A 16,851-nucleotide genomic window follows, 5' to 3' on the forward strand; every position below is an offset into this window, starting at 1 on the left:
AAAGAGCGTGCTGCCCCAGTTACTTCTATCCTCCCCTGTGACGTAACATGCTACATGTTATCTTCCAACTGATATTAGATTTCTTACAAGAGACAGCTATTGATGGCATCCCTCTTGAGTATACTGACGTGAATGTTCTGAGGTGGTCTCCGATCTAGTCCTCCTGGATTGCTGGCAATATGGAAATGTTGGCCCTCTAGAACAAAATCAAATATTTTTCACAAATGTATGCTACTAGAGTGAGATTTAGGAACGGACCCCAGCATAAAGAATCAGAAGTGTGAATATTGAAGATATTATTAACAAGAAAATAGATTATTGTTACCAACCTCCAAGTCAAGGAACACCTGGGAACTGGTACATACCTCTTGTACTACAACAAGGTGAAATATTTTTCGTGGGCCCAATCTTGTTTTGGTGCCTAATCTGCCCAAGCGTGATATACTCCACATCATTTCTCGTGGATTATTGAAGTTAATGATAGATTTGATTCAAGGATTTCTCAAGAAACATAAACGAGCACAATGTATTTGACACTGCTTTGCAGTCTTTGCTGCCATACTTGAAACTCTTTGTACTAAAAAATGCCTACTGTAAGTACAGCAACAAAAAAAGGCAATAATAAATTTGAGTGGTTAACCTTTATGAGGTGTCATGGTGGCACTACGGCAGCCAGACAGTACACAAGTGTTACCATTTAAATGGGTTCTCAGCTGGGTCAGAATGCTGGTTGACTTTACTATAATAGTACAAAACTGCAGCGACAAACCAGAGACTCTAGCTTATTGGGAATAATATCTAAACATGTTTCACAGTACAAAGGATATCTTCTTAGGATGCCAAATATCGAAACGCATACAGACTAAGGTTGCCAAGTAATGAACCAAGTTCCAAAGAAGAGAGCATGAGTGAGCAAGCAAGTTGCCACCTCTAAGCAGCACCTGGTCTGTAAAGATGATCGCAGAGAAGAGAACAACTAACGTATAGACTTGATCCATACTGAATCCCACTTAAACCTAATTAAGATACATTGACTTAGTTATATTCATGAACAAGTAAGCCAGCTGGGCCATGTTCTGCTATATTCAACTGAGTTTAATGGGTATACATATAAACATTAAAGTAAGAAGAGATAGAGATATTCAAATAAACATGAAGCTGTGTGACACATCCTACACAACTATTACTGCAAGAAAGTCATTTGCATAATACTGCTGGACTTGGATTTCCTACAACCTCATAGAGTTGACCTCCCTGCCTATATTTGAAACAATTTAGGAAAAACCAATCTCGGTTCAGTGCTAGGGCCGGAGTACAGTTGCAGGATCCAGGAAGAATGTTGTGATGATATATCAGAGGTTATGGATTTTTGCAATGTCTTGTAGGTCTCTTCCGCTACGAGGCATGGTGAATTGACTCAATATAACTGGAAAAAGGTAGTCATGAAGCTCCACCTTCTTCAAGATCTGGCAATACCTTTATCTCTGCCAGTCGAACAACCGTCATGTATTGAAATCCTGGCTTCCATGTTCTAAGATCCTGAGGTTTACAATATCCACCTTGGGAAATGCACTAGCACTTGACTCTTCTGGAATCTGGATAGTCGCAAGAATTGGACTTGGGTGCAAGTAGGTAGGAACAGGCTGTATGGACTACTGAAGTGTCGTCTCCTGACAAAGCACATGGTACTCCTCAAAATCTGGAACTCTATAAGTAGGAGGACTGTATAGAGTCTAACCAAGGTTCAGATGTTAACACCAGCTAACTGAAGACACAATTCAGAGCCACCTAGCCTTGTCACAGTACAACAGAGGGAAGATGCACGAGAGTTTATAATAGTTGATATTGAGATAATGGTTGGCCTGGCATACCTGATCTATAAGAGGTACCAGTACTGGCTTATTGATAGTCCTATTGATTCAAGAACATTTAATGAGATTTATTGTAGAACCTGGGGATTATAGGATAGGTACTCAGTTGTGAGTACAGGAGAGGATGATAATATCGTTGCTAAGTTCTATATAAGAACTGTTGCTTATGAAATTAACTGGATTGAAAACAGAAGATGATAGTCTGAAATATACGATTCTTTTCTCTTTGGAATCTGGCCTCCGACATAGGTGAGGAATACAAAGAATATGAAATTCCGCAGGGTAAATTAATGCCCATGATATTGTAAACTTGGAAAATTTGGTTTCAGGTCGGCAACAGGAAGGGCTAAAGAACTAAACATAAAGGTGTAGATTTAATAAAAGTAGTACACTTAAAAGTCCCACTAGTGAAATCTGTCCGGAAACAGGAAAACTAAAGCAGAGAGCTAGTTAATGTCTATGGCTACATTAGAATGCAATGACTGGAGATAAAATTGGCACGATATTGGACTGCCTCGTTACCATGCACGGAAATATTCCAGAGAGAACATGTGATAGTAAGAACCCCAGTAAGAGGCAAAGTAAAGGTGTGGGAGCCAGAAGGGAGGATAGGTTGAAGTGGTAATAGACATGGATAGGATCTGACTTTGCTTCAGGAAATGATAGAGGATAGTAGGGTAATGCAAGATGCCCATAAGAGGGAAGTGGCCACTGTAACGAGAGTCAGAACCCTGGCAAGGGATAGGTTTACGCTGCAGGCTTGGAGATGAGAAAGTAACAGGAGGAATGACAACGGTATTGGCTGGACATGCGAGCGATGCAATATCACTTCAGAATAAAATATCGTATACAAAGACAACTTGTTATTCCCTGAATGCGAGTGGATAATGCAGCTAGTACCTGAGTGAACCGGATGCATGGGACAAAGGAATGATGTTACTTATATCAGGGTGCAAGGGCGATACATGAGAGACCGGGTGTTCTTTTACTGAAGAATACTCCAGGAGTAAGCTCAGGTGCCGAATTTCCTCCTCAACAATCTGCCTCTGAACAATGCCCAGTAGCAGCTAAATACTTGGTAATTTGTGGACCCTCTAGGCCACTCTTGGTTCAGAGTCTACACAATACTATAGGTAGTGGAAGGGTAGGAGGCTATAGTTCCACCTACCCATTTGGTGGACAATATTGATATGAATTACCAACTGGCAATATAAGCAGAACTAATTGAATTGGACAATTACCAAAATATGTTACTACTTAGATCTTGTGCAAAGAAAGAAATGTATACTTATCCAGAGGTCGCGTCTTCCTTGCCATTACAGCCCACTCCATAGAACAATATCGGTACTTTCTTTAACATTTCCTGGCAAAGTTTTGGACCAAGTGTAACGAGATTCCACGGAGTACTATTACAGTTAACCAAACCTATACCCATACCGGTATCAAGAGACTACCGTGGTAGGAATGGTGGTAGCCTAGAGTCTACCAGCTAGAGGTACTGTTGGTTAGGTACCTCGGTTGGGCATGCTATACTATACTAAGAAGTATACAGGTACTAGTAAGGAGCGGTATTTACCCTACTCAGTAGGGTAACCTAAGTAGTAAATTTGGGAGTTACCCCGAATTACTCAATGGTGAGTCTGGGTAGAGTTACCCTACCTTTGGACTAAAGTTACCCTGCCTTGGGCTATGGGTTACCCTGTTATGGAACCAAGTTACCCTATCTTGAAAGTAACTTGTTATACTGGACTTCGGGGAAAGTTACTAGATTGTTTGTCACACGAAACTACATAGGTTATTCAAATCTCAGGTTGTGCGGATCACTCCGGCACAACTAGTTGAGCTCTAAACAAGCTGTAACTTGGCAGTGTGGTGGCTAACACCCCTCTCCAGCCCCACTATAAGTCCCTGGCGTCATGGGCTATAGCCTGGAGAGTTGCTGTAAGCCTAGTAAATGTCTTCAGGTGAAGATGCTCCTATAACACCGTATACTTTCCCGCCGTCCATCTGACCGGAGGCTGCCCGCAGAATACGCAAGGGGGTAGATGTGAACATGGAGAATGGTCTCCAGGTGGTTTCGTGTAAAATGGACCAGAACTGACGGAGTAATACTACTTTCAAGTCTAAGGTAGTATGTGAGGTTACCTAAGGGTAGTAGGCGAGGTAACCGAAATCTGTTGCCCCGAAAGTGTAATAGTATTGGAGAATCGTTAGTGACTCTGAGACACTAGTCTAAGGTCACAATAAGAGCTATTTCTGGGAGGGTTGACTGTGGATAGCGCCTATTGGTAGTCAACATCCGAAGAGATCTATTGGGGGAGCTAGGTAGACATCGTCCAGAATGATATGAAATAGAGTAGAACTGGATAGATGTTCAGAGGCTGCAGATGCTTGTAGAAGACTAAATGTATATGGGTAGAGAGTTCTATAGTTTGTAACCGGTAAGGGTACTCGGTTATTGGTTTTGTTTTATGTTTTGTTTTAAGTATCACTTTGATACTTGGTTTGTTTTAAGTATCGTTTGATACTTGGTTTTGTTTTATGTTTTGTTTTAAGTATCGCTTTGATACTTAAGGAGTTTTACCAAAGTGTATCGATTGATACCTTTGATTAGTTTCGTTCATGCTAGGCATGAACAGATTTGTGTATTTAAAGACCACCAGTTTCTACGATAGAAAAGGCAGACTTCAACAGACAGTATTTCAATATACTTGGTTGAATGGTTACTTCTTTGTTCCTCAGTAAACCCTCGGAGCCTCCTTTAGTTCTCAGCTCTCGCCTCCTCTCTGGAAGAGCAGGCCACCTGCCAATTATCGTATCTATTACCGATAACGTGATTAGCACCTTGTGAACACGTTACATTTTTTTAACCCCAGCAAGTGGTTAAGAACCTATCCCCGGATTTAGGCCTGATCAACCTATCGATATCCACCTCAGAACACTAGCGGAGAGAAGCGGCAGAATCACAGCACATTCGGCTTCATCTCAAACCCAAGATAGAGTCTTTGACGACTAGGAGTGGGAAGCAAATCCCACGGCAAGACCTTACAAGAAAGAAACAACCCCGGCGCTCGGCTACAGAGCCGGGCGATCCTGCAAACACGGAAGATACACAACCTCCAGGAGAATTCCCTTCTACTCCAGCAAAGAGGCCTTCCTTTGAACCTCCAAACGACCCCGAATCTAGTAGCGAATCGGATATGGCTAGCACAGGAGGAGGGCCTTCTGGAGGAGGGAAATCTCGGGCAAGGCCTGAAGAAGAGGAGGAACCCGCAGCATTTGAACCCCCTAAGTTTAAACTCCACCTCCCAGCAAAGTTCACAGGAGAAGGAACAGACCTCAAACCTGAAGCCTTTGAACAATGGGCAACAGAACTCTCACACTTCCTACTCTTACAAGGAAAAGATGTGGAAGGCCCTACAACCGGACTTATTATTGGATCATTCTGTGAAGGAAAGGCAACCGATGCATACCACCAATGCTATAAGGATTTTGGCGGGAATGTAAGATTAAGAGGATCTACAGTTCTCGATTACCTGAAAGGACGATTCCAATCCTCTATAACTAACGACCTCCTATACAACAAATTCAACCAGCTCCAGCAAGTTAACAGAACGCATGTCAAGCGAATCACTGATGTGGCTACGGACCTAATAATGTATAAGGACCGAATGGAGAGAGGAAGTATCTCCAAATACATCCTGAAGTGACGATTCTATGACACCATGCACCCAACCCTCCGACGAGAAGTGGAACCACTCGAGGAAGATGGCGATGATATTGCAGTAATAATTGCAAGAGCAGAACGAAAGGACGCCATTCTCCATGAAACCAAGGCCTACAAAACACAGACATCCTCTAGTAGGAACAGCTAGCCACGACACAAAGCCTCCAGCAACTCTGAAGACGATACCCCAAGGGTTTTCAAGAAGAAAACAAAATCCTCCAAAGAATCGAGACGGCAAAAGGGAGGATGTTTTGAATGTGGAAAAACAGGACACATGGGAAAGAACTGTCCTACGAAGAAAGGAAAAGGAAAGGCAATTAAGCGAGAGGCATCGGCCAACAATGTTGAAAGCGATAACGCCCAATCCAGTGAATATGAAGAAATCCATATTGGATATATCGATGTGGAATGCAACAGTGTTCGACCTCCTGCTACATTCAAAGCATACACCGCTCTAGAAGGTACTATCCTGATCAATGGCAAAAGAGCTCGAGTCCTACTCGACACTGGCGCAATCAGAAGAGATATGATCAGTAATGCCTTTGTCTCTGTCCATGGACTCCCAACCCGAGACCTTAACCAACCCATACCAGTCAATATGGCAGTAAAGGGATCACGATCCACAAGCCATAAAACCTGTAGTGCGACCATTCAACTTGGTTCTGCAGTCCTACCCCCCCAGGAAATGCTGGTTGGAAACTTAGCCAAATACGATGCCCTAATAGGCATGCCATTCCTGAACCGCCACAAAGCTATAATTAGGTGTGGGGAATCAACCATCGATTTCCCAGATCAGAAGGTCAGAGTCTCATGCAAGCCAACAAGCGAAGAGTACCGAGCCGCAGTCTGTGAAGCAACTACCCAAAAACTATTGGATGAATACTCTGACGTTTTGCCTGATCAAATACCCGAAGAACTACCGCCTATGAGAGAGCTGAACCACCACATCCGCCTCCGAGACCCCTCCAATCTCGAAAACCAACCCACCTACTCTATTCCTGACGCATACAAAAGCCCACTTTGTGATTGGATCAACCAATAACAAAGAAGAGGAGTCATCTACCGGGCAGAAGCCCCAGGTGCCACTCCTATGTTTGTTCAACCCAAAGCAGATGGCAAAAGAATTCACCCCTTGGTTGACCTCAAGCTACGGAACGAAAACACGGTTATGGACAGCTCCGCTATCCCAAACCAAACCCAGATCCTAAATGCAGTTGGATGGGCTAGATTCCGAAGTAAGATTGACCTAAGCGATGCCTACTTCCAAACAAGGTTAGACCTAGAAAGCGAAAGCTACAACAGTTTCAAAACACCCTTCGGAAGTTTCATTAGCCGAGTTATGTTACAAGGTGATATGAATGCGCCCGCCACCTTTATGCGAATTATGGAAAACCTCCTGAGCGAATACCTCCACCATTTTGTTTGGGTCTATATTGATGATATTCTCGTCTTCTCGAACACTAAAATAAAACACGCCTACCATATAGGTTTAGTCTGTACCAAACTTAGGGAAGCTAAATTCTACGTCCGCAGAAACAAATCAATCCTGTTCGCCGATAAACTCGATATCCTAGGGCATGTTATTGATGATGAAGGAATACATGCAGCCCCTGTAAAAGTAGTCTGTTTAACGGAATGGTCGACACCCCGGAATCAAAAGGAACTCATATGATTCCTAGGGCTAGTCAACTATATTTTCCAGTTTCTCCCACACCATGCCACTGTGACAGCGCCGCTTACAGACCTTACCGGTATTGCAGAATTTGTCTGGACCCACACTCATGATCAAGCCTTTAACAACATCAAGGAGTTGATTAAAAACGCCAACGTTATTCAACCTATCGACTATAGTAAACCAGAACCGATATGGCTGATTACTGATGCATCGGATGTTGGAGTTGGAGCATGGGTTGGGCAAGGGGCCTCCCATGAAACGGCAAGACCGGCGGCATTATACAGCAGGAAGTTCACTAATTCACAGATGAACTATGGAACAACAGACAAGGAAGCCCTTGCTGTGATTGATGCTCTCGCCGCTTTCAATCACATCCTGATGGGCAATACCTTCACTATTGTTACCGACCACCAACCCCTCACCAATCTTAAAACAGAAAAGATACCTGGAAGGAGAAGAACAAGATGGATAGGTGAAATCAGCAAATACGATGCAAAAATCATCTATACCCCTGGAAGAACGAACTATTTAGCTGATGCTCTCTCCCGCCTATATGAGAATCAAGACATCGCAGACCCCCCTCTCGTTCACGACCACACAAGACAAAGCAAGGACAGCCCTGACGACACCTCCTATGAACAAGAACCATTGATGGCTACCGCCAGCTCTGCCGCTCCCTCCAATCCTTTCTCTTACACCATGTACAGTGCTGCCGGAACGGAACGAGGAAAGGACACTGATGAAGAATGGAAAGACAATTGCACGCTCCGCAGCACACCTCCTCATGAACTTGAACAAAGCAGACTCCACTGGTCCCACTGTTATCACGACACCTGCCCTTTTCACCAGACTGAGATCAAGTTCGGCAACAGATACCAGCGACCGTTCTATATGCCTGCTGACGATTCCAAAAACACCAGCTTCGACACCGTAGAAGGAGCAGCAGTGATCACCAATGAAGATGAATCGACCCAGCCTCCTCATACCCTTAATCCTGTTCCAACACGATACCAAGGTCTTGAAGAACTCGAACAAGCAGCAGCCTACGTGGATGCAATATCCTATTTACACCCCCCACAGCCAGTCCTGCCATCCTCTCCTCCCATAATCAATTCACGACCACTATATGGTGGACCCTTACGAGTATATAACAATGAAACCATTGTCTCGGTCATACCCCCTACTATTCCCGAGCATCGCCGTCAACTCTATGAAACCTTTGAGGAAGCGGAAGCCCCTATCGAACCAACATGAGGATCCCTAATCGAGGATGAGCGAGATGTTAGATCGACCACAGAAGAATTAACCTCCTCCTTCCAAAGCCAAATAATAGCAGGATACCGCCATGACCCGATCTATTTCAAAGCCATGGATAGCTCCAGGCATGGAGACCTCGCCCCCTACAACATATCAAACGGAATGGTCTATACCAGCACCCGTTATGGTGAACATTGCCTATACGTACCAAAAGGCCATATGTTCAATGGAATGACTATTAGAGAATATGTCATATCCGAGATTCACAACAAAGGACACCACAGTGTGGACCGCAACCTTCAATATGCTTCGGAATATGTTTACTGGCCTGAGATGCGCAAGGATTTCCGCGATTTCGTCAAACAGTGCGAACTCTGCCAGGCAAACAAGGAGCGAACACAACTACCAGAGGGAAAGGCACAGACCCTCCAACTACCATGCGAAATATTCGAATCATATGCCATCGATTTCGCAGGACCGTTCAACAAGTCCGCCGGATATGACACCATCTTGGTAGCTGTGGATCGATTCTCTGGATACACCTGGTTAATACCAATGAAGGTTACCAACTCCTCCAAAGACACCTGGAATAACCTACAACGATACTTGTTTACCCCCCATGGGTACCCCTTATCTATTGTCAGTGATGCTGATCCCCGCTTTACCGCCAGATTCTGGAAGCAAACCTTGACCTCTCTCGGAATAAACTACATTATGGCTTCCCCTGGACATCATGAGACAAATGGCCAAGCAGAAAGAAAGATTCGCGAAGTTAAAACCGGAATTAGGAATAGGATCAATGAATGACAAACCAACTGGGAACCAGCCCTTGTTGAGCTCGCGGCATATATCAATGCTGGATTTTCAGATACCTTGGGAATGTCACCATACAAGGCAGTCTTTGGCCGCCAATATCCTCTCTTACCTACAACCCTCTTCAAGAACTCCTCAGTCCCTGCCTCTGATGACCATCTAAACCGCCACCAAGCAATTCCGAACGATGCCTTCCAAGCTGTCAAGGCTGTCCGATTCCGAAGCACCACTACTGCCCAGAAATGACGACGCAAACATGTCCCCATCTCGCCAGGAGACATGCTCATGGTACACGGTAATATGTTCATTACCAATGTTGGACGGAGCAAGAAATTGCAACCGCGATGGCGTGGACCCTTCAAAGTCATATCCTTTGACGAGCATACAGAGAACTACACTGTCCAGATGGATAGACGTATGTACCGCCACAATACTGCAGTCTTCCATGCCTCTGCTGTCAAACGATTCCACCCAAATGACGACTCCAAGTTCCCTGGAATGACCCACTCTCGACCTGCACCTATTATCATTGAAAAGAAAGATGAATGGGAAGTTGAAGAAATCCGAGACCACCGCCTTTAACATGGAAAGGATCAATTCTTAGTCAAATGGAAAGGATATCCAACGAGCGAAAACAGTTGGGAACCACTGGAAGGACTGGAGCACGCTATGGATATGGTAAACGGATGGTGGAAAGACAACATGCCAAGCAAATCCCTCCCCCCAACAATCAATTATATCACCATGTGCTGGACACCTACAATGCCAGAAACTGAGCGATGGCACACAGAACTTGAAGCTAGGGATGGATTTTGGGCACCATACTTTGAATCGGAGTTCGAAATCAGCGATGAGGAGAATCAAGCTATGGAGCAGGCCCTCGACAACTTTATCTAGTCACCAATCACCATCCGAATACCATAACGATGTCAAACTATGTGGAGCTTAATGTGAGGCAGCGACAACAGGTTGTTGGACTGTTGTTGAACCGCGATGTTATCCAACTTGAAGACTATTTCGAAATTCTCTGGATTGACTACTGTCCTGATTGCGATCATGCTTGGGTTGATGTACAGCACGAATCTGGTATTCGTGACTACTGCGACTTAGATTTCTTCGAGTCTAGGTGTTTCCTTAGAGTTTCCTCTTGTCCCTGGTGTGATACTTATGATGAACAAGAGATGGCGGAGTTTGAAGCCTTTGATTCTTTAGCTGATGATTTTGATGATTATTAGTTTTTGTTTGTTTAAACAGTTGTTTTATTTTGGGGAATGTAACCGGTACGGGTACTCGGTTATTGGTTTTGTTTTATGTTTCATTTTAAGTATCGCTTTGATACTTGGTTTGTTTTAAGTATCGTTTGATACTTGGTTTTGTTTTATGTTTCGTTTTAAGTATCGCTTTGATACTTGGTTTGTTTTAAGTATCGTTTGATACTTGGTTTTGTTTTATGTTTTGTTTTAAGTATCGCTTTGATACTTAAGGAGTTTTACCAAAGTGTATCGATTGATACCTTTGATTAGTTTCATTCATGCTAGGCATGAACAGATTTGTGTATTTAAAGACCGCCTGTTTCTACGATAGAAAAGGCAGACTTCGACAGACAGTATTTCAATATACTTGGTTGAACGGTTACTTCTTTGTTCCCCAGTACACCCTCGGAGCCTCCTTTAGTTCTCAGCTCTCGCCTCCTCTCTGGAAGAGCAGGCCACCTGCCAACTATCGTATCTATTACCCATAACGTGATTAGCACCTTGCGAACACGTTACATAGTTGGTATCAAATCTACTCGGGCATGACAGCTTGCCACTGACATGTCCGTAATATGAAGAGTTTTTACTCCAACGGTTGCATTGTAGATGCAGCGGCTAAAATACTTCTATCAGGTGGGTGTTAGCAAACTACAAGAGTAGTCTAGTTCACTATGGGAGATCTTTGGTCCCACCCATAGAGGTTAGCTAGACAGCCCAAAGGAGTTAGGTGCTCGTGAATACAGAGTAGTGATGGGGAGCAACTGGCAGTATATAAAATCTACTTAAGTATATGCGAGTTCTCCTCTACGCTGGCGATCAACTACCTCTCGAGATCAGGACTTAATTGAGTAAAAGCTGTGGCTTAACGATATTAAGTTTTACCGTTTTGTTTCTTCAAACAATACTGTTGAGACTTTTGACATTTATTATATTTGTTCACATTGTGGAAGAATTCATTTCGGTACGGTTGCAACCTTAGGATCCATCTTCCCAGATGGAGCCCCCATTACAACACGAGTAGTCAACTGCAACTCAAGCAGAGCTCTGTGAGTGAGACCTCCTCCAGGTCCACAAAAGGAGCAAGGAATTGGGGATATACAGGTCTAGAGGAAGGACTCTCTCCTCTATTGTCTATCATATCTATCTCTTTCTTCTGTATTGAAGGAGATTCTGTGGGGCAGTAGAGGGAGCGAATAGGGCATTGAGAGCAGGACTATTTGAAGGAGTGTTCATTGCTAGATCAGTTGGCCCAGCAGGGAATAGAAGTGGGGTAATAGTTAACAACAGGTTAGAGGTTGCCTCTATTTGAGCACCTTAGATTCTGGCAGCCATGCACTGCCCTTGCATTACTGAGAGTACAAATAGAACTGATGAGGTAGTTGATCTTGCACCTGGCCATGAGGTGGCTATAATACTAGCAGTTCTTACATAGTGTAAACATGTTGGTGGAGAAGGCACACTCAAGATGGTACCAGGAAGTATAGAGGACAGTCTTACCCACTCTCTGGTCAACGTCTAAGGAAGCTACGATAACAATGCTTGAGGTTTTTGGTTTAGATAATTGTTGCTCCTTCTCCTAGACAAGGAACCAGGCGGTGAGGATCTAGACGTCTCTGACATTAAGGATTATCTTTGTCAAGCTCTGAAGGAGACATTCATGATCATCCGAAAGGTAGAAGACAGAGAGGAAGAAGACAGACAGTTGTACCTTGTTGGGCACTGAGCAGAAACAGAGGTAATAGTGGTCACAAATGGGATAAGATTTGTTGAGGTAAGAGGAGAGCACTTCGTAGTTGGAGTCGTACTCCCTAGCTGGGGCATTCAAATCATGAACCAGGAGAGTAACAATACCATTGTTGTTGACCTTGGCAGTAAGGGTCTTGGAGAGGGAGCAGTTGGCCTCTTTAAGGACAGCTGCAGCAATGTCAAAAAATAATACTATAATGTCTCTCCTGTGAGCCTGGGAGGCAGGCAAGGACATCAGCAAAAACAGCGTTTGCATCGGACGAATCAAGCCCGCATCCAGACGGAAGCCGTCCGCCCTGCTCGCCCTGCTCGTCCCCTTCTTCCTGACGCCTACCCTTGTTACCCGATCACACCCACTGCATTATAACGCACACTACCACCTCATTCCCCACCAGATGAGCCGGGCACCCATCCTTTTCGTCTGGGTTCTCCCCTCAATATCACTTTCACCCGGGGCCACCCCTACCTTTCCTGTCTCGTTTCTATCCGCCTAAAGGCTCATGCCTGCTCTTTTCGCCTGACGCGTACCAAATTCATCCTTTCACGTCCGACAAGATCCCGGTCTTTCTCTTCCGCTCGCTGCAATCCCAGATTTCTTTTACAGTCTGCCGCCCATCGCAGATCTTCAATTTCCCAATTCCGTCGGGCCTTGCGTGGGCCACCTCGCGGATCTATCCCAACCAACTATGTCCCCTTGATCTACAGTACTTTTTTTTTTTTCTCAATTATCTTTTTATCTTTTGCGCTCTCATATGTACATAGAAACTCTCAATAAATTTCATTAAACGTCTGCAGATCAATTCTGCTATTCACTAGCCAATGCCCATCCCCGTAGCAAACCACGTGTGCCTATCCTACCACCACACCTATCTCAATTATCATCACATCCCTCCCGGTGGTCCGCTTGCGGACTCTTATATGTCCGCTAAACTCATGAAATCTGCCACCATTGACAGGCTCCAGTACTTGAACCATTGCTAGCCGACTAACTGCCCCAGCCCGGACATTTCCTATCTTAAATAGTCCCAACAAGCGTGCTACAGTGCGCCCACGCAGATCCCCATATAGATCCAGTCCGCCAACCTGGATCCAGACCCAATCATTCCGTGCACCAGTGTTCCGGAATGACAGCTTTCCTGTACAGCGTACTCGATGAATCTGAAAGACGTCGGTCTCTTGAAAGTCGAGCACTGGGATTTCCAGCATTGTAAATCGCTCAGCCGGGAGAAATCTTAGTTCGCTGGGGTCCACGGGTAACCTCCGGTTCTCTACCGCAGTCCGCCGGATATGGGTAACCAACACCGCAGCCATGTCGTCGTAAGCGATCTCGAGCGCACGGCAAAGCTCTATCACGGTACCAACGTCAGGGATCCAGCCTTTCAGGACTCGTCGCGGACTATCATCACTTGGGGCAGACTGTATTCTATTGTTTTTGGTCCGGACGCCGGTATTCCCTAATACGACCGCATTATCAATCTTCCTAAGTGCCTCTATCGTGAGTAATCTCATTCCAATCGCATGCTAGCGGCCGTACCCCACCAGGATCTGCCGGGATGCGTCATTCTTGTTTGAGTTCCTGTAGCCTTCCTTAAGCTGCTCTTTATGTGCAAGCTCGCCGATATCAGTAGAATACATTAAGATGGACCCAAAATGTCGGACTTGTGGCTCAAAGTGATTCAAGTAATGCATCTTGATGAAATTGAAGTGGTTTTCTCGTTGTATCAGTTCATCCAGCAGATCAGCCCTCTCTAGCCAGCCCTGGTCCCGGAGTCGGCGTCGTTCAGCTGCGGATAGACCATGGACCAAAGCTGTCTGCTGATTGGCAATCCTTTCCCTCACTTCCCAATTCTGGCGGTCTGCCTGTACGCGTGTAGCCTTAAATGTCCGGAACTCAAGAAATATATCTCTTGTTTCGTGAAAAGTCCGCAGATACTGTTCCATGTACTGAAGTGTCTCTGGCGTATGACTGCGATACTGAGCCATCAGTCTGAAATCGATCAGTGAGCAGACGCACCGTAATGCCTGTTGGAAAGGTCGCTGCTGTGAACTGTCCGGATTCCGCAGAGCCGACGCCAATACGGCTGTAATACAGCGGCCAAGATTTCGCATTTCCTTGCCTTGCTATTGTGTGACTTCTCGATATGACTTTTTTGGTACGCTGAATCTGGGATAAGGCGGCAATGCCTTCCAGACCTCATCGAATTCCTTTTGCCGTTTATGCTTTTTCAGGAATCCCTCTACCCATTCCGTCATATGCTTAAAAAGTCCCAGGTAGATGTTGTGTAAAAGGTCAGGTTTATGTAGCTCAGCAGGGTTTACTCGGGAGAGTCCGGTGAATACATTGCGGCCTATTTTTACTCCAATTTGCTGGAAATAGTTAGCGATATTGATAGCTCCTGTCTGCTCGTACTCCGTTGTCTTTAGCGTATAAATGGCGTAATCGCGGGCCGTATATGTCTGATCCGGGCCCTGGCCAAGTTCTCTGGCTGTAACCTCACAATTTGGGCATGACTTGCTCGTTATTCCGTGCAACACAGTATGCTCAGCGTGATCCGTGATCCAGGCAGACAAGATTAGAAAGCATAGGCATCTTTTCCCATCCGCACAGTCCATGACCACGCCGTCTTGCGCAATCTTCTCCAAGGGGGCTAGGACAAGGTCAAAGACAGCCCGTAATGCATCCGCGTTAATCTGGCGCTGCAATTCGTCGGCACGGGCTGATTCCCTAGTGAACTTTGGGGGCACAGGTAGTAGAGCAAGCAGTAGGATCGGCATCTTGGTCGGGCTGCTTCGTGTCCGCGAAAGGATGTTACCGATGGTCACATATACCGGCCACGCTTTCTTGTCGCCCGAGAAGTTCGTAAGATGAGTCTGGTCCGACAGTCCGATAATAGGGACTACTGTTGAACCGGCTGGCAGTGTTTGCTGTACTCGGACCTTAGTATTAGAAAAAGCAAGTAACGGGGTGGATATATTTCATACTTGAGTCTCCCACCACCAGTCTGCCGTATGCATCTCCGAATACAACCGGCCACCGCTGGAATCATATTCACAAACAGGTGCGTAAACCATATCTGCTCTATAAGCCACCTGGCGGATTAGGTAGCGGACGCAGGATTCAATATTTCGATAGTAGAAAGTTGTTGAACGCCCGCCACTCTCCAGCGTGGCCTCTGCCCACGACAGATATTCGCTGAATGGGTCCAGCACCTCGAGATGCTTTTTTAATGTATGCGCGGACCGAAATGATCGCGGCTCAGTACCACCTAAGCCTTTGCGAAAATAATCGTTAATCCGCGACACTGCTACCTTGCTCCGCACGAACCAGCTAGCCAAATCGAAGTCCTGTTCCGACGAAAAAAGACTCCATGGCTCTTGAAGCATGGCCTGATTGAGCTCCATGTATCCTGCAACATCGCCAAGTGCTCTGCCAGCACCCGGGATCGTTTGCCGAGTAGATGGCGTCGACTTATCAGGGGGCCGCAAAAGGTCCTCCGCGTCCTCCACGTCCGAATCGTGCTGTACGTCATCAGCCATTGCGCGTTGGCTTCCAGAATTGCTGGCTAAAATCGGACGGTCAGACTCATAGTCAGAGTTTCCCCAGACATCTGTGAACTCGTCCCCCATGGCAAAGATACGCCCGTTCGTGGTATCATCCTCAGGCTGTATAAAAGATACCGGCGCGGATGAGCTTGCTGATCCAGAGCCAGTGGCCATCCGGCGGGAAAGCATGACATCTCCATGCATTGTCTTAATATGGGTTTGGTATGCGCCAGCTCGTTGATAACGCCGCCAACAGTAAGGACACTTTGTTGTCTTAAGGGCCATAGTCGTTCTCCCTGGCTTCCCGCCTTTAAGGTTTCGAGGTGTATCACAGTAGACCCGTACGCAGTGTAAGTCGGGAAGCGGAGCGTATGAATATTGCCTTCGAGTAGTTAGTTGATCGATTGCAAAACTTGAAAATCAAGAGTCTTAGTCTGCGGTTTGATGTAGCCAATTTCAACTTTGGTGTTTATACTATATAGGGGTAGGATCTTGGCATGCCCGTGAGGCGCACCTGCGGCTCCTTGCGGCTTAAAACCCTATTTTCAAGTATACATATTTTGAAGGCGATATCACGTGCTGCTCTGGGCTGGCCCCGTTTGTACAGTGTACAAGTTATGTTTACCAGATGAAAACTGTCCCCCACGGGTTTTATAAACAATTGCTTCCCACCTTCCTTCCTTCCTTCCTTCCTTCCCCTCCCCATATCATTCCTCATCGACTGCAAGCCCATCCATCTTCTCCCCACACCCCCGACACTTTTGATCCAAACCTCTTGCACCAGCCGTCACTCGTGTATACCCCGATCGCTACTACTACCTGCAACCCCACCTCGGTTCGATATACGCTCTGTATTCCTTATATATTGATTTTGATTATGCAAGCTAACTTGAAGAATCCTCCTCGCAGCCGTATTTAGTCCGGAGAAGACACTTCGACCATCCACCCCCTCCCCCAGAGCCGCCC

The 16,851-nt window shown here is 45.6% G+C and overlaps 1 protein-coding gene; it reads right to left on the reverse strand.

The window, feature by feature from the left end:
- Window positions 1-13,116: 13,116 nt before the first annotated feature.
- On the reverse strand, window positions 13,117-14,077 carry GSTUM_00002620001 (uncharacterized protein). XM_002836381.2 has 1 exon: window positions 13,117-14,077. Exon 1 carries the CDS (start codon window positions 13,849-13,851, stop codon window positions 13,192-13,194), a length of 660 nt encoding a protein of 219 aa, XP_002836427.1. The 5' UTR covers window positions 13,852-14,077; the 3' UTR covers window positions 13,117-13,191.
- Window positions 14,078-16,851: the final 2,774 nt, after the last annotated feature.

The sequence above is a fragment of the Tuber melanosporum genome (assembly GCF_000151645.1).
Source record: "Tuber melanosporum whole genome shotgun sequence assembly, scaffold_141, strain Mel28".
NCBI classification, from domain to species: domain Eukaryota; kingdom Fungi; phylum Ascomycota; class Pezizomycetes; order Pezizales; family Tuberaceae; genus Tuber; species Tuber melanosporum.

Excerpts from the sequence above, each read along its gene's own strand:
- GSTUM_00002620001 (XM_002836381.2), bottom strand. The coding sequence starts at position 13,851 with ATGAGATTACTCACGATAGAGGCACTTAGGAAGATTGATAATGCGGTC.